We start from the raw sequence: 21,552 nt of genomic DNA on the forward strand, positions 1-21,552 counted from the left end.
CCCGATGTTCCGTAGACTTTCGGTGCTCCTCCATGATTTCTGTATGGTGGGAGTCGAAGTTACAAGTTGGGCAGGACAGGACATAGTAATATTCGGTGTCGTCCTGATCTAGGCCAGCGAGAGGGTCTTCTATTTCCTCCATACCCAGTTGGGCGTTAGCCAGCTTTTGTTCCAAGTCCAGACATCTTTCCTGAAGAGACTTCTTCATGCGTACCTCTTCATCCAGCTTTTTCTGGGCTTTCAGCAAGTCGTTTACTAATGACCTCATTTAAGATTTTACTACTTCAACTTCTTTTGGAGATTGATTGATCGGACTATTCAATCCCTCTACCGGAGCAGCTGTTTCAGCGGTCTGTTGTTCTACGTTGACGTGAGTCAGCGTACTTTTGGCATCCAAGGGCTGCTCTGTTGCAGTCATCTCAGTCTGTGTTGCCACCTCAGCTCTTCCAATAACCTTTGAGAGCTCCGAACCCCTTTCGTTTGAATATTGAAGTTCGTGTTCAAGTTTTTCCCATTTCAGAGTCCTGTCCTTCAGCATTTGCAGGAGTTGGCTGACCGTTAACTCCTCTGACATCAGACGTTTTGTGTGCTCCTGCTCCATTTTCTCCATCAGCTGCTTCTGTTGTCTTTCCAGATTCTCCAACTCTATATCAAAGAACTCTTTCGTTGCATTCAACTCTTGCTCAAAACGGCGAAGCATTTGTTCTAATTGCTGTTGTAGTTTGAAATGGAGTTGAGTTCGAGCCCGGTGTCCCTCAGAAATGGGCACATCAGTAGACTTGCCAGACTCAGAATCCACAGTTAAACTATGTTGTTGTTGCTCAGTGGAATTCTGTGCTGAAACTTTGTCTTTTGCACCTGAGTTGGGCTTACCATCATCCGTTCCAGAGTCTGGGCCGACTATCTTCACCGAGTTCTCACTCGTTATTGTTTGTAGGAAATGCCAGTCCATATTCATTTTCCTAATCCACTCCCGTCCTAGTAGTGGAGGACCTCCTTCAGATATCACATATAAGTCCATTATTTGACTGTCTTCGCCCTTGTGGACCACTGCAACCTCTATTTTCCCGATGGGGTACACTCTTTGCCCCGTGTATGTTTTCAATATAATCCCCGTATCCTGTAGGGGAATATGTTGGAATAACTTTCCGTAATCTTTCTTATTTATGACCGTCAATGCCGATCCAGTGTCCAATTCCAGTTTTACTTGGACTCCTTCTATCTGAAGAGTAACCCAAATTGTCTGGAGGTCTGCACCCTTACCAACGTTGAGTACCCTTAAGCTAGCCAGTTCAATACTGCTTGCGTCTGAATCGGACTCCTGTTCGGCCACCTTGTGTACCTTTGCGTATTTCCCTTGCGGTGACTTCTTGTTGTTGGTCTTCTTCGCTGACCTGCATACTCTAGCTATATGTCCAAGCCTACCACAAGTTCTACATTCTTGGTTTTTAAACCAACACTGGTTCTGATCATGCGTTGTCTTTCCACAACGATAACATTTAACAGAACTCACACCCAATTTGTGTGCACTGAGCTCCGGTGACCGTAGCTGCATTACTGCCGTGCCTCTCGCTGCGGCTTCGTGTGCTGCTGCCATAGTGACCGCCTTCTCAAGCGTCAGCTCATTCTCCTCGAGCAGTCGCTTTTGTGTATCCTGTTTAAATAAACCACACACAAGTTTGTCTCGAAGTGCCTCTGTCAGTCCCGTTCCAAACTGGCAATATTTCGCTAATTTACGCAATTCCAGCAAATAATCAGCATTGCTTTCATGCTGTAGCTGCCTTCTGTCGTAAAATTTAAATCGTTCCGCTAGCATCAGCGGCGTGGGGTTTAGATGATCTTTCAGGACAGTAACAATCTCATCGAACGTCTTATCCGCCGGTTCATCTGGTGATAACAGGTGTTTCAATTGCCCGTATGTCTTCACACCCATTAAATTTAATAATGTTAGAGCTTTATCTTGGTCATGAATTTTATTGGCCTTACAATAATTTTTTACTCTTTCAACATATATGGCCCAATCTTCGAGGTCACTATCAAAGGTGCTAATATTCCCGTGTTTAGGCATTGTAGATTTGCAATTTCTCAGATTTTATTTTGTTTACTTGTTATCAAAGATGGCGGCTTCCCGCTCTTGCCGTCGTCCTCCGCCCACAAAATGGCGGTTTTCCCGCGCTTGGCGGTCTTCACCCGTCCCCCGACGCCGTCTCCCTTCAGCCCCCGAGTGCGGCCCTTATCTTTGGTTCCGATCGCTGGCCCGCGCTGCGCCTCGCACTTGAAGCGGCTCCCGGCCTCTGGCTCACCCGCTCGCGCGTTTCACCGCGGCTCTTATCAGGGATTGCGATCGCCCTTATCTTCTCCAACTTCCCCAGCCCTGTCTTTGCAGCCAACACTGCACGGCTTACCCCACCACCTAGGTTGAACAAGGAAACTGCAGAAAGACTTCTGTCAGTCGCTGGAAGCTGTCAGGATGGCTGCTGCATTCCAGTGCTCAGTCGCTGATGGAGGCTTCAGAGTCCTAAAGCCTGTCGCTTCTAGTGGGGTGGTGATGTTTGAAACCTCTCTTCAACTGCCGCAGGGTAAGAACCTGACTCGTCGCCAGTGTTAAGTATGTGTATTGTATTGAACAATTAACACAAAGACTTAAACGTATAACTCAAACAGGTCTTTACTGGTTGGAGGTAGGGACTACACGTAGATCTTTACTTCATGCCCACAGGCGGGAACTGAGGGGAGATCAGTACCCACAGTACTATTTATACCCCTATGGCCAGGAGTGGTACTGCGTATCACTACGCCCAACAAGTAGTGCAGTCCTGTCCATAGGTTCAAAGTAGCACACATATTACATACACAACAGCCCTTACAGCGCCCCAAGACCACGTGACAATGGCAGGCCCCAGAGAGCACAAAGAGCGAACCCCAAACCCCACCGCTGTTTTGAATTCAGCAGATCTTTGATTGGTGAGCATGAATTCTGACCCCTCATAGCTTAATCTAGTTAGGTATAAGGGGTGGGATAAGGATAAGGGGATTGTTAAGATAGTTGTTTTCCCTCGATGTGCCGTGTGTTCCCCATTCCCTGTATATAAGTATATAATAGTTTTATTTTGTATTTGCCTGTAATTTTATACTTGTAACTTTTCATAAGATTGTGTTAATTTCTATTTCAATAAAATTTTGGTTTTCTCACATCCAAACCACCTGTCTACTCGAGTCTTTTCTGTATCGCCGCCTGTACCTAAGTCCGGTGTCTAGAACCCAGGGGCGCGGGAGCGATTCGAACCGCTCACAAACAGTCAGGGGCATAACTGACTGGGTGCACACGCCAACCCCACACCACCCCCTACATGTGGTAGCAAATGTTACGTTAGCCTTTATTACAAAGGGATTGAAGTATAAGAGTAAAGAAGTCTTATTACAATTATATAGGGCCTTGGTGAGACCACACCTGGCGTGCCTTAGAGGGAGTGCAACGAAGGTTCACTGGACTGATTCCTAGGATGGGGGGATTGTCCTATGAGGAGAGATTGAGTAGACTAGGCCTATTTTCCCGAGAGTTTAGAAGAATGAGAGGTGATCTCTTCGAAACATAAAATTCTTAAAGGGCTTGACAGGGTAGATGCTGGGAGGATGTTTCCCCTGGCTGGGGAGTCTAGAGCTAGGGGGTCACAGTCTCAGAATAAGTGCCTGGCACTTGTGTGGCACGAATGTTACTTCCCACTTATCAGCCCAAGTCTGAATGTTGTCCAGGTCTTGCTGCATGCATGCACGGACTGCTTCATTATCTGAGGAGCTGCAAACAGAACCGAGCTCTGTGTAATCATAAGAACATAAAAACATAGAACATAAGAAATAGGAGCAGGAGTAGGCCATTTGGCCCTTCAAGCCTGCTCTGCCATTCAATACGATCATGGCTGATCTTCTACCTCATCTCCAATTTCCTGCACTATCCCCAGATCCCTTGATTCCCTTAATATCCAAAAATCTATCGATCTCTGTCTTGAATATACTCAACGACTGAGCCTCCACAGCCCTCTGGGGTAGAGAATTCCAAAGATTCACCATCCTCTGAGTGAAGAAATTTCTCCTCATCGCAGTCCTAAATGGCCGACCCCTTATTCTGAGACTGACCCTTGGTTTTAGACTCCCCAGCCAGGGGAAACATCCTCCCTTCATCTACACTGTCAAGCCCTGTAATCATCAGCAAACATCCCAGCTTCAAGTTAAGGAGGAGTGTGAAATATTAGATGAGATAAACATAGTGAGAGAGGAAATATTAAAGGGTTTAGCATCTTTGAAAGTAGATAAATCACCAGGCTCAATAGCGGAGGCTCCGACCACCATTTTCCAATCCACTCTGGCTACAGGTGTGGTGTCAGAGGACTGGAGGACTGCTAATGTTGTACCGTTGTTTAAAAAGGGAGAAAGGGATAGACTGAGTAATTACAGGCCAGTCAGCCTAAACTCGTGGTGGGCAAATTGCTGCAAAAAATTCTGAGTGACCGTATTAATCGTAATTTAGAAAGGCATGGATTAATCAAGGACAGTCAACATGGATTTGTTATGAGAAAGTCGTGTCTGACTAACTTGATTCAATGTTTTAAGGCGGTAACAAGGAAGGTCGATGAGGGTAGCATATTTGATGTAGTCTACATGGATTTTAGCAAGGCTTTTGACATGGTCCCACATGGCAGACTCGTAAGAAAAGTAAAAGCCCATGGGATCCAAGGGAAAGTGGCAAGTTGGATCCAAAATTGGCTCAGTGGCAGGAAGCAAAGGGAAATGGTCAACAGATGTTTGCTTTTTGTGGTATATATCAATCATTTAGACTTCAATGTAGGAGTAGGAGACATGATTAAGAAGTTTGCAGATGATACAAAAATTGGCCTGTGATATCCGAGTAGTAAGGTCAGAAACTGAGAGAAGCGAGATATAAGGAACAAAACCCAACTGTTTATTACATGGTGTAGCAGAGACACATAGCTCTTACAGGCTGGAAGCAAAGCACACAATTTCTTACTGCACGATGGCAAGATGGAGGATTCACCTCTGAGTCATACCCATAATGCAATGCCACATTACCTTAATAACTGGTATACCAGGACATTGAGTACATGACCCATTACCTTACATACTGGTGAATGTGATCCCTTAATATTTGGCTCCATCTGGTGGATAACTTAAACATTACATCCCAGATTACTATATCCCTCCCCTCTTAAGATGAACATTAATTTCTTAACAACATTCTTAAAAAGTCCCATAAGGAAACTCCTTTAACGATAGTCCATACTGAACGAATCAAGCAGGTCGTTATCAATCTCTCTGGTGGCTTGTGAGACCTTGGTGAACGTCTTACAGTCAAGTCCCTGCTTGGTTGTGGTAAAGCCAGCTGCTGCTCCTGAGCAGTACTCAGAGTATCTGACTCTGCTACGATGGTTTCCTCTTGATGAAGGGGTCCAGGTGGAACTGGCTCTGTTCGTGGTGGTGGTACCACTGATGCATTTGGAAACTGGGGGCCAACTTGTCCTCCGACATCTCCTCTGGAACCTCCAGTTCGATTTCCCCTTGTCTGGTCAGTATCTGATCGACATGTCTGCGTACTACCTGACCAGTTCCCACCATGACCGTATATGATACTGGACCGGTCATTGAGTCTATGACGCCAGGAATCCATTTTGGACCATAACTGAAATTCCTGGTAAGGACCGCATCTCCTTCTCCAAAACTGCGGCTCTTTGTCCTTCTGTCATGGTTCTCCTTTTGTTTGATTTGTCGGTTTTCCACCTTCCTTTTTAGATCTGGGTGAACCAGGTCAAGACTGGAGCATAGTCGACGTCCTAACAACAGCTCAGCAGGAGAGAGTCCTGTGGTAGATTGAGGTGTTATTCTGTAGCTGAACAGAACTCATGACACCTTGGTTGCCAAACTCCCTTCCGCACTTTTTTTCATCATCTCCTTAAATGTTTGTACAGCTCTCTCCGCAAGTCCATTTGAAGACGGATGATATGGCGCTGAGGTCACGTGCACTCTGCCATTATTTCTCATGAATTCTTTTGTTTCTGTACTCACAAAACACGTGGCATTGTCACTTACTACGATCTCCGGTAGCCCTTGATTACTAAAACTCCAACGCAGGCAGTCTATCGTAACAGTAGATGAAGCAGAATTTACAGGATACACATCCATCCATTTGGAATGTGCATCAATGATTATGAGGAACATCTTTCCCATGAATGGACCCGCATAATCTACATGTAATCTTCTCCATGGTTTATCCGGCCACTCCCAGGGGTGGAGAGGAGCCGCTGCTGGTGCCTTCCTGTGTACTTGACAAGTGCTGCATGTCTTGACTAGATTTTCTATCTCCTCATCTAGCTTTGGCCACCACAAGTAACTCCTTGCCAAGGCTTTCATATGCGAAACTCCACGATGACACTGATGTAGTTGCCCTAGGATAGACTGTCGTGCTGGCTGTGGAACAATCACTCGTGCTCCCCACAACACGCAACCATCCTGCACACTCAGCTCTGTCTTCCTGACACTGTAAGGTATGAAATCAGTCCCTTCCGGATGCTGTGGCCAACCCCTCATCACATATTCTCGGACTCTAGACAGTACTGGTCCTTACTTGTTCAGCGGTCACAGTTGCCATGTCCGTGTCCTCCAACATCAAAACTCTGTCCTCTGGAGCTGCACGGATAGGTGTACCTGGCAGTGGAAGATGGCTCAAGGCATCTGCGTTCCCATGGTACTTGCCTGCCTTGTAAACGATGACATACTCATATGCCCTCAACGTCACTGCCCACCTCTGGATCCCGGGTGACACCATCTGTGGTACTGCTTTCATTTCATTAAAAAGAGACAGAAGAGGTTTATGATCGGTGCATATGGTGAACTTCCTGCCATATATGTACTTGTGAAACCTCTGTAACCCAAACATTACTGCTAACCCCTCTTTATCTAACTGGGAATAGTTTTTTTTCGCTGGTGTCAGAGTTCGAGACATAAACCCTATTGGTCTTTCTGATCCATCTTCCAAGCTGTGTGAAAGAACCGCCCCCACCCCGTAAGGTGAAGCATCACAAGAGAGAATGATGTCTTTCTCTGCATTGTAGTGAACCAGCACATCCGAGGACAGCATCAGTTTCTTGGACTGTTCAAATGAAACCCTCTGTTCCTCTTCCCACTGCCACTGTGTCTCCTTGCACAGAAGTTTGTGAAGAGGTGCTAACACTGTTGACAAGTTTGGTAAAAACCTGTTATAATAGTTTAGCAGTCCCAGGTAAGCTTTTAACTCAATCACATTGGTAGGAGCTGGGGCCTTCTGCAGTGCTTGTACCTTCTCCTTGATTGGATGGAGCCCGGTGGCATCCACTCTGTGTCCCAGGAACATGGCCTCATTCCCCAGGAAAGTGCACTTACTCCTCTTGAGCCGTAACCCAGCCTTATCCAATCTTTGTAGTACCTCTCTCAGAGTGCTCAGATGCTCCTGGTCGGTTCTTCCCGTCACCAGAATATCATCCAGATAGATTGAAACATGTGGGATCCCTTGCAGTACACCCTCGATAGTCCTCTGGAAAATAGCTGGACTAGATGAGATAAGCGGTTATAGGTAAACAAACCCTTGTGTGTATTTATGGTTACATACTTCTTGGATTCCTCATCTAGTGTAATCTGCAAGTATGCATGACTCATATCCAGCTTTGTGAATTTCTTCCCTCCAGCCAGGTTCGCAAAGAGGTCCTCTGTTTTGGGAATAGGATACTGTTCTAGTTTAGACACCCTATTTACTGTCAGTTTATAATCTCCACAGAGTCTTACTGAATTGTCCAGTTTTAAAACAGGTACAATGGGAGCTGCCCATTCTGAACATTTCATGGGTCCCACTATGTTCTCTCTCAAAAGACGGTCAAGCTCAGCCTCTACCTTCGGTTTCATGGCATAAGGCACAGGTCGTTGTTTAAAAAACCTTGGCAGTGCCTCCTTGTCTACATAAATCTTAGCTGGGGGGCCATTAAATGTGCCAAGTTCTTCCTTGAACACGTTCTCATGTTTAATCAACACTTCTTGCAAAGACAACTGTTTGCCTCCCTCTATTTGATTTATTGCTCCCCAATCTAATTTAAGTTCTTGTATCCAGCCCCGACCTAACAAGTTTGGTCCAGAACCCGATACTACAACTACAGGTAGCTGTTCCACAGTGTCCCTGTGTTGCACAGTTACAGTAGCTGTACCCAATGTTGCCACTCGTTCACCGGTATATGTTTTAAGCTGCATAGAGCAAGACTTTAACTCTGGAACTTTTGCACGGTTCCACAATTTTGAGTACTCCTCCCTGTTCATTATGGTTACGCCGCATCCTGTATCCACTTCAAAGTTGACCTTAGAGTCATTTACTGTCAGTTACAAAGTGATAGGATCCACTTTTGGAATGTTCTCTACCATACTATGCATTATGAACATGTCGTCCTCTTTCTCAGCTTCTCCACTGATGTGATGTGCTCCCTGTTTTTTCACTTCTCTTCCTAGGTTTTGCTTTCCTCCCCCTTTTGGTTTATATTCCTCCACGGTTGCTTTTGCCCTGCATGCACATTTTATGTGTCCTTTTTTCCCACACTTGTGGCACTTTTCCTCCAGAAACCTGCATTCCCTCACCAGGTGATCGCCATTGCATCTATAACATGCCTTTACATGCTCACGTTGTGGTTTCTGACGCATATTTAACTTGTGCACAGCAACCTGACTTGCAACTTGCTTTGTAGTAGCCCAGCTGGAACCTTGTATTTCTTCTACATCTCGGTTCGCTGTCTCTATGGCTTGTGCAAGTTCCAACACTTTTTCATACGTAAGCCCAGTCTCAGACAATAATCTCCGCTGCATTCGATCATCCATTATCCCGCAAACTAGCCTATCTCTCAGCATGTCTTTCAGGTTGTCCCCATAATTGCAATCGTGTGCCAATTTTTGCAACACCGCTACATAATCCAATACAGTCTCTCCCGGTTTCCTGTTCCGTGAATTAAATTTAAAATGCTGTACAATCTCACTCAGTCTGGGATTGAAATGGTCCTTCAGCAAGGCCACTAAGTTAGCAAATGTTCTGTCTCCAGGCTTTTCAGGACTGCATAAGTTTCTCATTAAACTATACGTCTGACTTCCCACGGAAGTGGGCAAAATAGCTCTCCTTTTTCCGACATCATCTATATCATTTGCTTCAAAGAAATGCATCAGCACCTCGCAGTACTCATCCCAGGTCTGTGTCTGAACATCAAAAGCAGAGATCTTTCCTACCGTAGCAGCCATGATCCTCTATTCGGTGCTCTTTTTTTTTCTTTTTTTCTTCAAGATATGATCTGTTGATCCTCGTCGCAAATATGTGATATCCGAGTAGTAAGGTCAGAAACTGAGAGAAGCGAAATATAAGGAACAAAACCCAACTGTTTATTACACGGTGTAGCAGAGACACATAGCTCTTACAGGCTGGAAGCAAAGCACACGATTTCTTACTGCACGATGGCAAGATGGAGGATTCACCTCTGAGTCATACCCATAATGCAATGCCACATTACCTTAATAACTGGTGTACCAGGACATTGAGTACATGGCCCATTACCTTACATACTGGTGAATGTGATCCCTTAATATTTGGCTCCATCTGGTGGATAACTTAAACATTACATCCCAGATTACTATAGGCCATGTGTTTAATAGTGAGGAAGAAAGCTGTAGACTGCAGGAAGATATCAATAGACTGGTCAGGTGGGCTGAAAAGTGACAAATGGAATTCGATCCGGAGAAGTGTGAGGTAATGCATTTGGGAGGGCTAACAAGGCAAGGGAATACACAATAAATGATAGGATATTGAGAAGTGTAGAGGAACAGTGGGATCTTGGAGTGCATGTCCACAGATCCCTGAAGGTAGCAGGACAGGTAGATAAGATGCTTAAGAAGGCATACGGGATACTTTCCTTTATTAGCTGAGGGATAGAATATAAGAGCAGGGAGGTTATGCTTTAACTGTATAAAAAACTAGCTAGGTCACAGCTAGAGTACTGTGTACAGTTCTGGTCACCACATTACAGGAAAAATGTGATTGCACTAGAGAGGGTACAGAGGAGATTTACGAGGATCTTGCCAGGACTGGAGAGTTTTAGCTATGAGGAAAGGTTGAATAGGCCGGGGTTGTTTTCTTTGGAAAGGGGAGGGAAGATTTAATTGAGGTGTATAAAATTATGAGTGGCTGAGATAGAGTGGATAGGAAGGACCTATTTCCCTTAGAAGAGAGGTCGATAACTAGGGGGCATAGATTTAAAGTAATTGGTAGAAAGATTAGAGGGGAGTTGAGTAAACCTTTTTCAGCCAAAGTGTGGTGGGGGCCTGGAACTCACTGCCTGAAAGGATGGTAGAGATATAAACCCTCATCGCATTTAAAAATTACTTGGATATACACTTGAAGTTTCATAACCTACAAGGCTATGGACCAAGAGCTGGAAAGCGGAATTAGGCTGGATAGCTCTTTTTCGGCCAGCACAGACACAATGGGTCAAATGCCTTCCTTCTGTGACTTAAATGTCTTTGATTCTGACCTTATGATGGAGGGAAGGTCATTGATTAAGCAGCTGAAGATGGTTGGGCCTAGGACACTGCCCTGATGAACTGCTCCATGCTAATATATTACCCCCAATCCCATGAGCCCTAATTTTGTGTGATAACCTCTTGCTTGGCATCTTATCGAATGCTTTTCGAAAATCTAAATACACTACATCCACTGGTTCCCCCTATCTACCCTGCTAGTTACATCCTTCTCTGACAGATTTGTCAAACAAGTTTTCCCTTTCATAAATCCATGTTAACTCTTCCCAGTCATATTATGATTTTCTAAGTGCCCTGTTACCACATGTGGGAGAAAACGTATTAAACATTAAGGCATGCTGGGATACTTGACCACTTTACTAATTGAACAAAGGACACTAAACTAGTTAAAACTAAAAGAACTGCTGACTGCCATAATGAAGTCAAGCTGACCTTTTGGCTTAGGACATCTGGTGATAAAATGTGAACATGTTAAATCTGTTTCTTGAGAACAACGGAACCTATGAAACCATATGTTGAAATGTAATGTAAGCTAATCACATGAAGTTGTTTACCTTGCTGTATAACTATGAGTGCTGTACAACAGCAATTTAGAGTGCTGGTAGGCAGTAGGGACTGCTGCAGACTCTCCGTGATATCACGTAATAAATTCCTAAAGCGAACCTCGAAGTCTCCGTCTGATAATTAATTTCCTTGACAGAATTTGGCGTAGTCGGCAGGATCCCTAACAACGGGATCTAAAAGAACTAAGAAGGTCTAAGTTGGGTATAGCGTCGACCTTGTATATCACTTGGCCTGCTTAGGCTCCAATTAGACAAAGGAAATTTTAAAAGGGACTCTCCTAAAAATAAAAGGAAAGCGTCCGGTGCCTCCCAGCTGAAAGGGGGAGAGCACCTAGCGCGTCCCAGCTGAAAGGGGGATGGCGCACGGTTGCCTAGTTATCTGGCCGGTGACTCATGCTGAGCCAAGAAGCCCGTCAGGCTGAGGCAAGACTGCTGAGAAGAGAGAAAAGACTATGGCACTGAATTAAGTAGCTACAAAGAAAATAAAGGGTTGACTTCGAGACTCGCGGACAGAAAAACCGGTGAGTGCTCATTGTATTTTGTGTATATAAAATAACCCGCGGTTGTATAACCAGTAAGTTTAAAACTAAGTTACAGGAGTAAGGAGAAGATGGGAAATAACGGCAGTCGAGTGGATTCGTCCGAGCCTGCCAAGAAAGGAGCCCGAGGCAAGGTAGAACAGGAGGCTGCAAATGGTAAAATCAAGATATGTAAAAGAACGAATGACAGAATAAGAAAGCTCGTGCAACATCGAAAAAAGGTAGGAGATCCCATCGTTCCACCGGGATCGCCAGCCGATACTGTAATAAAAGAAACAGGAGACAATCGGTATGCGGTAACTTTTAGTAGTGATCTGTATGGATGGTCGGATGGAGATTGGCCTTATGGGGGAAGTTTTAAAATACCTTTAATAAAAGAATGGGAAGAAATTACTAGAAATGAAGGAGGGGATCCTGAGTGGGACACCCCCTATATGTTATGGTGCTTTGCTAGGTGGATGGAAGTAGCAAAAAGACACCAACCCCCAAAGAAGAAGGGGAAACAGGAAGAGGCAGAGGCTAGTCAGAAAAAGGAGGAGGTGCTGCCTAAGGCTCCTGTTGTGGGAATGTATCCCCGAACACCAGCGGGAGATCCGGTTGAGATGGGGGAAGAGTTAAATAATTTACTAATGATAGCGGCTGCTCTAAGACAGCAACCGGCACGATTTCCGGCGCCGCCTCCATACAATCCACCCCCACCCACAGACGAACCCATAATTGAACCTCCTCCTCCAGCAGAGGCACTCGGAGCAGGAGCTGCTGCACTGCCTGGTAGTAATGTACAGGACCTACCCTCACGTAATGGACCTACAACTAGGTCACAAACACAACCTGAGACTACTACCCATCAACTTCCTCGAGTCATGATAGGAGAGGTGGCAGTGTTAAAACCATGGTCCCCAGCGGAAGCTAGAGCTATGATAGCCGAGGCACCAGACCCCTTAAAGAAGCCCACTGCCTTTCATAATTGGCTAGAACAAATATGTACCATTTACAGCCCTCTTCCTGGGGATGTGCTAATGCTGCTAAAATGTGCATATGGGTCCTCATGGTCGACCCTAAGGGACGGATTTGCTGTTCCCCCGGGAGAAAATGGAGATTGGCGACAAGATGATGTACAACTGGACCAGGGAAATGAGTCTTTTGCTCACTGGTTAGAACATAGAGGTAAAGAGGCTATAATGAGAGGAGCCAAGAAGCATAGTGACATAGGAGAAGTTACTCGATGTCTGCAAAGAAAGGAGGAGACAATTCCTGATTTTGTAGCTCGATTTAAAAGCAAGTGGGAGGAACATGCGGGAGTTCCGTTAACAGACAATGGACCTTTGGCAGTACAAACACTGCTAAACTGCATGTTACCCTTTCAAGCTCAAGCCTTTAAAATGATTAATCTAAATTGGCAGACTCAGCCCTGGGTGGACGTAGTTACTGCTGTGGTAAATATGGATAGGAAATAGCCATTTGGACCTTCTGGTCGATACCGGTGCAACAATGTCCTCTGTACCCCCCTCCGTGGGTATACCCACCAGTCAATTTAACGTTGTAAGCATGGGAGTAGCCGGTATCCATATGTTAGAACCCCTCTCCAAACCTACCGAAATTCAAGTGCACGAGCAATCCGTCACAGACACCCTCATAATTTCTCAAACCGCCCCTCTCCCTATGTTGGGAAGACAGGCTTTGTGTAAATTGGGAGCAGTTATATACTGCACTCAAGACGGCATGTTCATGGAACTGCCTCAAATACAAACTCATCAGCTAATGAATTTAATGATAGAGGAAAAGTAAGTAGAAGGAGCCCCCATTTTGTACTGCTGGCAGCTGAATAGCAATCCTTATGGCCAATTGGTAAAAAATGTATACCAAGCCTTGCAGGAATTGGAAGATCCTCAGGGGCAGTATTTACAATATCTAATTGAAACCAGTAGAGAAAAGAAACGGACCCATTGTACGGCATGGTACATGCATAAAGAAACACCCAATTATCAAGAATTGGTTTGCTCATACCTAAACCAGCCAGAATTGCTGCAGATTTCACCTTATTTATTCTTTGGAGATAAAGGCCTGGGAATGTTGGTTCACCTTACACACGAACAAAAAGAAAGATTTAGGATGCATCTCACATCCAAACCCCACCTGACTATAGCAGTCAGAGCCCCGGCTAAGGCGAAGGAAGTGGGGGAGATGATAAAAAGAATACAACACCACAAGCCAGTCTATTCCATCACGTTGCCAATTCAAGCTGGAAAGGTGGAGATAGAATTCTTTAATGAAACAGAGGGAAAAATTCGCTGGTAAGAAAAGAATGGGATACTATTTTTGAAAGACAGCAGCCCCCTAAGGAAAATCCGCAATTGTTACCATGGGCATTGACTAAAGTACCTTCTGAATTATGGGCAAAGCACAAGAATCATGTGGGAAAGGTGCATTCGGCACCTGAACATAGGGTCCAGCTACAGAAGAATGCTGTTTTGCCCTGTCTAAAGCAGTACCGCCTGGCCCCAGAGGCCGAGGAAGGAATAGCAGCGGTAATACATTCTTTACTGCAGCAAGGGGTTTTAGTCAAAACACAGAGCCCCTGCAATACTCCTATTTTGCCCATCCCGAAAGTAGGAAGGCCAAATGACTGGCGTTTTGTGCAAGATCTCTGGGCGATCAATAAAATAGTCATTCCCATTGCTCCCTTGGTGCCAGATACCAACATCATCCTCTCCTCTATACCAGCTGATGCAACTACCTTTTTGGTTATCGATTTGTGTTCTGCTTTCTTCTCCATACCACTGCATAAGGACAGTCAATATCTGTTTGCCTTTACTTATAAAAATCAGCAATATACCTGGACCAGGTTGCCCCAGGGGTATACTGAAAGTCCTGCGGTGTATGCGACAGCGGTTAAAAATGACTTGGAGGAATGTCAGTTATCGGACTGCTTGTTAACTGTTGAAGCCACCACTACACCCAGGCCAGATTTGCTAAGTGATCCTATTGATAATCCTGACTTAATCCTCTTCACGGATGGTTCTTCGCATCGACCTAGTGATGATCAACTATTAGCAGGTTATGCGGTGGTGACTCCTCATGAATTATTGGAAGCTTATGCGTTGCCACCTGGCACATCTGCACAAATTATGGAAAAACAGAGGTTTTATTACATCCTCAGGAAAATCTATTAAGCATGCGCAAATGGTGTTAAATTTGTTGGAGGCTATTCAGTTGCCAAGTAAAATTGCAGTACTAAAACGTGAGGCCCACACCATGGCAGGTGATGAAGTCTTGTGTGGAAATAGGTTTGCTGATAGTGCGGCTAAAGAGGTCGCCCTGAGGCAGGCCCCACAGCTTCAAGCCGCCAAAAATACCGTTAGTAACTTTCTTCCAGAACTTCCTAGTAGCATTGATGCTGATCTACTACGACAGGCCCAAAGTCAGGCACCAGTCCAAGAAAAACGTACTTGGAGTAAGGCAGGTTGCTATCAAGATCATGATATATGGATGCATCCTGATGGCCGAGTGGTTTGCCCACAAAGCTTGTTTTTGCCCCTGTCTCGCCTGGCACATGGACAGGCTCACATGGGCAAAGGAGGGATGGCACATGCATTGTCCCAACAATGGTATGCACCAGGAATAACGGTAACAATTGAAAAAGTTGCCAGAATGTGTTTAGCATGTCAGCAGAACAATAGAGGGAAATCGCCCGCAAATTTTGATCACCTACCCCAACCAGAGCTGCCCTTTGAGAATCTACAGATAGATTTTGTACATATGCCCGCAGTAAAAGGATTTAAGTACATACTGGTAATAGTAGATATGTTCTCCAGATGGGTAGAGGCATACCCCACTAGGAGGGATGATGCCAGAACAGTAGTAAGCATTCTGCTAAAAGAAATAATACCTAGATTTGGAATACCTATGGGAATAAACAGTGACAGAGGAACTCATTTCACCAGCAAACTGATAAAAAACTTAACTGAAGCCCTTGGATTTCAATGGAAATTGCACATACCTTACCAGCCACAATCCTCAGGAATAGTGGAAAGAGTGAATGGGGAAATCAAGGCCGCCCTAACCAAAGTATGCCAGCAAAATGGGTTGCAATGGTTGGATGCCGTGCCAGTAGTAATGTATGCCCTGAGAAATCAGAAAAATAGAAACACAGGTCTGACGCCACATGAGATCTTGATGGGCCGGCCTATGACAACAGGCACACGCCCACCCATGACTCCAGAGAAGGTGGCATTAATTTGGAATGATGAAAAATCATTAAAATACGCTCAGGCCATGTGTGAAACAGCAGGAAGAATACATGAGAAAGTGAGACAGGCCCAGACGCGCCCCACAGAAGGAAACATGCACCCCTTTAAACCCGGAGATCAAGTTTATGTGAAAGCGCTAAATAAAGAATCTTTTTCTCCTAGGTGGAAAGGACCATATTTGGTGCTGCTTACAACTCGAACAGCTCTCAAATTGAAAGAAAAACCTGATTGGGTACACGCTACAAGGTGCAAGTTGCATCATCCGGAGGAAACACCGGAGGTGGAGTATAAACATGCTGCACCAGACACCACTTCAGAAACGGGAAAAGATCCGTGCCCACCATAATTTGGCACTCCATTGAAGGACTGATTACTTTCGGATTGCTATATATGTTTATATTTAATGCTGTATAACAATAATTAGGATAATTTAAAGATTTCTAGGATAAATCAGGAAATATGTTAAACCAGATAATAATAATCGGCCTATGTGCAATAAGGACAGCCGCCTGGACCATCCTGCCTACTGAAAAAACAGAATGGGCAGGCCAGTTAGGATGGAAGGCAAGAGACAGTAACCAATCGCAGGGAACTTACACTTGTAACAATGGCACCATTTGTGTAATTGCTAATTGGACGATTAATTGCAAAGCCTGTGGGATGTTCGAAATGAAATCTGGGATGGATAAAATAGTATTTAGCCAAGGATCTAATATAACTCTAAGTATAAAATGGGAAAAAGGAGTGAACATAAGTTGTAGGATAGAGAATGACACTGACATACTAAACAATTATACTAAATTATGGAAATGGTATAAAAATGACACAAGAACCGGAGACATGGAACAACCGATATATTTGAAAGATGGTCAGGCGTACGGATGCGTGAATGCAACTCTTATAGAAGGAAGACCTCACTGGTATGGGGAAACATTCTTTGCAAAGAAAACAAAACAGATAGAAAGTCCTATGGACCATTTGCAAAGATTGCATTCTACCTGTACCCCGGTCTTGATCTCCCCATATACTCTAAATTTGACAGTACAGGTACAATATGAGGATAAAAAAGATACTGGATGTAATATTACTAGTATACAAGCCAAATTGAATAAGAGAGTTAGGATCGGGAGAAGGAGAAGGGACTTAGCAACGGTCTTGGGAGGAGTAGGAACTGGTATGGGAGCCCTTAATGCAATAGATATTGAAACATTGCAGAATAAAATACAGCAACTAGGAGGGCTGACAGGAGATGCTATAAAATTAAGAAATGCTTGGGACAATGGACTGACAGCAGCGATGTTAACACAGTGGATATCAGATACAATGAGTTGGAAGCAAGTAAATAAGGTAGAAATGGAACAAGAGAATGTTGCAAAGGGACAAGAGAAAGTCAATAATCATACTCAATGTATGTTTAAAGAAATTACCAAGCAGTCACTGAGGGCTGAGCTAGAGCGAATCGCTATGTCAGGACATGCTCCTAGTTGGATGAGAATTTTCGGATTTGAAGGAAATAATCTAGAAGTAAAACCTGATCGAAGATATACTAAATGTGACCTTAAGGGATGTCATTTTACAATGAAAGTGGTAAATGTGACAAAAGCCAAAACCTGGTGTCAGTTCTTGGTATTGCCCCAACTGTTTGGAGAAAACTTTTGGTATCCCGAATTTCATGGTAAATGGATAGATCAGGGGAATAAGACCCACGATGCCTCGGATTGCCAAGATTGGCCGTTTGGAAAAGTATGCCCATTGCATACCCCTATATATGAACCTTGCTCATTGCAACATAGTAGAGGTACATGTATTTGGAATTTGAAACCTTGTAATGATACTACCTTGCATGAGATAGGCCAGAACTATCTGTGTATTAGCAGTGCCTGGCCTATATATGTAGATGGGATTTTGAAAAGGCCCCCTTTAAACACTTGCATAAAAGATGTTTATACTGTGTTTGACCCACATACCAACAAGACATATCAGTTGGGAAAATGGGCTACGGTAATGCAAAGAAGAACTGTATTGGGAATAGAAAATGCCCCCCCTACAGTTAATTTGGCTAATCTGACGAAATTTTTGAAAAACAATGAAAAAATAGCAGAAGCCTTAGCGAAAAGAGGAAGAGATCTGCACCATTTAAAAGCAGTGATGGATTATGATGAGCAAGGTTTGATTCAAATAGCTACGCAAATAACAGATTTGACAGTACACCACTGGTGGGATGTGTTTAAAGGATGGTCACCTAAAGCATCCGCAGTGCTGGAATTGTTTGTTCACCCGATGGTTATATTTTGTGTAGTGACAGGAGTTTTATTTATATTAATTTGTATAATGTGGATAAGAGTGAGATATCTGCTAGCGCAAACAGTAGAATCAGTAGCATCTGTAAAAAGAGCTACGAAAGTACTAGAGAGAAAGGAAAGAAAAAGAGCAAACCAGGATGACTATGATGAAGAAGATTGTCTAAAAATGCGTCCTTTCCCAAAGGGATATTATCCTCCCTATGAAAACGAACTGAATACAATGCCGTAAAGCAGTGTTGATCAGTAAAGATCAACAAGGAGGGAATTGTGGGAGAAAACGTATTAAACATTAAGGCATGCTGGGATACTTGACCACTTTACTAATTGAACAAAGGACACTAAACTAGTTAAAACTAAAAGAACTGCTGACTGCCATAATGAAGTCAAGCTGACCTTTTGGCTTAGGACATCTGGTGATAAAATGTGAACATGTTAAATCTGTTTCTTGAGAACAATGGAACCTATGAAACCATATGTTGAAATGTAATGTAAGCTAATCACATGAAGTTGTTTACCTTGCTGTATAACTATGAGCGCTGTACATTAGTAATTTAGAGTGCTGGTGGGCAGTAGGGACTGCTGCAGACTCTCCGTGATATCACGTAATAAATTCCTAAAGCGAACCTCGAAGTCTCCGTCTGATAATTAATTTCCTCGACACCACATCCCTAATAACAGATTCTAGCATTTTCCCTACTACTGTTGTCAGGATAACTGGTCTATAGTTCCGTTTTCTCTCTCCTTCCTTTCTTGAATAGCAGGGTTACATTAGCTACCTTCCAATCCACGGGGACCGTTCTAGAATCTAGTGAATTCTAGAAGATCAACACCAATGCATCCACTATCTCTGTAGCTATCTCTTTTATACCCTAGGATGTAGGCCATCAGGTCCAAGGGATTTGTCAGCTTTTAGTCCCATTAATTTCTCCAGTACTATTACTTTACGAATACTAATTCTTTAAGTTCCTCATTCTCACTAGACCCTTGGTTCCCTAATATTTCCGGAATGTTTTTTGTGTCTTCTTCTGTGAAGACAGATTCAAAGGGGGGAATATTGCCGGCGCTCATGCGTCGGGTTTGGAGGCGGGACCCCTGGCAAAATTGCACAGATTGACAGCGGGTTATACAATCTTCCCAAGTGTTAGGTAGTTAACAGGCAGTTAAGAGGCTTTTTTCAATTTTGCCAGGTCGACTGCAGGCTTCTCGACATCCGGACACCACGTCAGGTAAGTGTGGTGTGCTGTGGGTCTACTGTAATGTTTCTTCATTGATGACAGCTGCAGAAGTGGTGTGAAGGATCCAATGGTACGCTAGTGAGTTTCAGAGGTAAGAAAATGCTGGGAAATTCATTTTTAATGTATTTAGACTTTTCTGTAGGTAATAAGGTTTGAGTTGTATGTGTAGTCCCACCTCATTTGGAGAATCTCTCTCACCAGTGACAGATCACTTCTGTAACCTCACCTGCAGCTGCCATCTGTTTTATCCTAAGGAGAGAGTCTCTGGAGAGCTTGAGTGCAAGGGCTCACCTTTGTGCAGTGATTGGCAGTGTTTGCAGCACCTCAATGCTGTCAAACATGGAAAAATCATCTGTCAAACAAAAATGAGCATGTCCCCTTTAAGAAAACCGGCAGATGACGCATCATCAACTGACGTCATTTGACACCGGCTTTCTCTTAATTGGCTTGCAAGCCCGCAGGGCGGGCTTAACCAGGCCAATTGACGCAAAATAGCGTCTGTGCATCGGGCATTGTTGGAGGCGGGATTGGAACCCGCAAGTCAGCTGACCCACTCCCAACTCGCACCAAAAAGTAAGATCGCACCCAAAGTATTTAATGTCTCTGCCATTTCCTTATTCCCCATTATAACTTCTCCTGTCTCTGCTTGTAATTTCTCCTGTCTCTGCTTGTCAGGGACCCATGTTTACTTTCGCTAATCTCTTCCTTTTTACATACCTATATCTTTTAATGTAGTTTTCCAATCCACCTTAGCCAACTCGCCCTTCATACCTACGGAGTTTGCTTTGTTCAGATTTAAGACCCTAGTTTCAGACTTAACTAAATCACTTTCAAACTCAATATAAAATTCTATCATATTATGATCACTCTTCCCCTTCTCTGGCTCGGGACTCGGCGGCCGCCATTTTGGTGAGGGCCTTCGCGCTGCCGAAAGCAATGCTGGCCCTGGAGATGCAAATATGGAGAGCATGACATCAGTGAACCTTTGCACTGAGTGCAGCACTGGGTCCTAAGCTTGCTCTGAAAAGCAAGCATGCAACAGACTGGCAAAGACGTTGTCAGCACTTCTTAAAAGGACACATACATCTTTCAGGTAAGTTTGCATTTAAGCTTTTGGGCTGGATTTTTTTTAATTTTATTGAAATAGTGGTTTGATGCAATACATGTTAAAAGTTTTTTAAGTGTGCAGGGGAGTGCTGCTGGACGCTTGCAAGGCCTCGGATGGTAAAGGAAGGGCTCTGAGAAGACAGAAAATGCTGGAAATACTCAGCAGATCAGGCAGCATCCGTAGAGAGAGAAACAGAGTTCACATCTCAGGTCGAGATGCTGCCTAACCTACTGAATAATTCCAGCATTTTATGCTTTTATTTTAGATTTACAGCATCTGCTTGCAGAGGGAAGAGGAAGACGCAAAAGAGGAGGAAGCAGAAGGAAGGATGCAACCCAGACTGCCCCTTTCTGGCTGAGATATCCAGAATGGAATCATCCGCCTGCAGTACCAGTGATCATAACCCCAATTCCCCTTTCGACAGTTATCCCACACCTTACCTTCCCTCTGTTACTGACCATCACAGCGTCCTCTTGGCTACAATGCTGAAATAAAAGCCACCACAAAGCATACCTTGCAATCCAACTTTATACATCTGTCCATCCAATATGGCATCAAGAAACCAACTCATCACCCTTCTGCATTCCCTTAGTGACTGTCTTGTGTGTGCCTTTGCCTATCCTACTGATGTCACGCAGTGCTACCCCAATGACTGCAGCATGGCTGGTGGAAAGCTGCTGACTTTCAGTGGGGAACAATGTAAATGGCCTTGTAGGTTGACCTTAAGGAGCTGGGAGTGTAAAATTGAGTGACGGTGTTTCTTCTTCTTCACTCTCCTATCCCTCTTCTTGGTCACCCACTGGCTGGGCAGGCTGCATTTCTTGGGTGTGTGAAATGAGGAAGGCACACAGGTGTAGTTGTGGTGAGGGGAGAGCAGGAAAGCAAGAGGTGCAAGCGAGAAGGAGGATAATGTATAAGGTATCAGCATCTTGTATCCTTTCAACCCCGCCACTGG

General features: G+C 44.2%; 1 protein-coding gene and 1 long non-coding RNA gene across 2 annotated transcripts in view; one reads left to right on the forward strand and one right to left on the reverse strand.

The window, feature by feature from the left end:
- Positions 1-10,361, reverse strand: part of LOC147110694 (uncharacterized) — a 251,306-nt gene extending 240,945 nt beyond the window's left edge. The window contains exon 1 of the long non-coding RNA XR_015080101.1: positions 9,298-10,361. This is a non-coding gene — a long non-coding RNA (uncharacterized LOC147110694). The remainder of the gene's footprint in view (positions 1-9,297) is intronic.
- A 1,411-nt stretch (positions 10,362-11,772) lies between these two features.
- LOC147110695 (uncharacterized) lies at positions 11,773-13,158 on the forward strand. Its single transcript, XM_085999949.1, has 2 exons — positions 11,773-12,360; positions 13,105-13,158. The coding sequence occupies exons 1-2, from the start codon at positions 11,773-11,775 to the stop codon at positions 13,156-13,158; spliced, it is 642 nt and encodes a 213-aa protein (XP_085856075.1).
- The last annotated feature ends 8,394 nt before the right edge of the window (positions 13,159-21,552 follow it).

Source organism: Somniosus microcephalus, chromosome 11 (genome assembly GCF_052327205.1).
Source record: "Somniosus microcephalus isolate GS21.2 chromosome 11, FLI_Smic_1.0, whole genome shotgun sequence".
In the NCBI taxonomy this organism is placed as follows: domain Eukaryota; kingdom Metazoa; phylum Chordata; class Chondrichthyes; order Squaliformes; family Somniosidae; genus Somniosus; species Somniosus microcephalus.

Bases quoted from the DNA above. Each gene is read 5' to 3' on its own strand.
- LOC147110695 (XM_085999949.1), top strand. From the start codon at position 11,773: ATGGGAAATAACGGCAGTCGAGTGGATTCGTCCGAGCCTGCCAAGAAA. The intron at 12,361-13,104 runs GCACGATTTCCG...CTAAATTGGCAG, and splicing joins CTGCTCTAAGACAGCAACCG to ACTCAGCCCTGGGTGGACGT.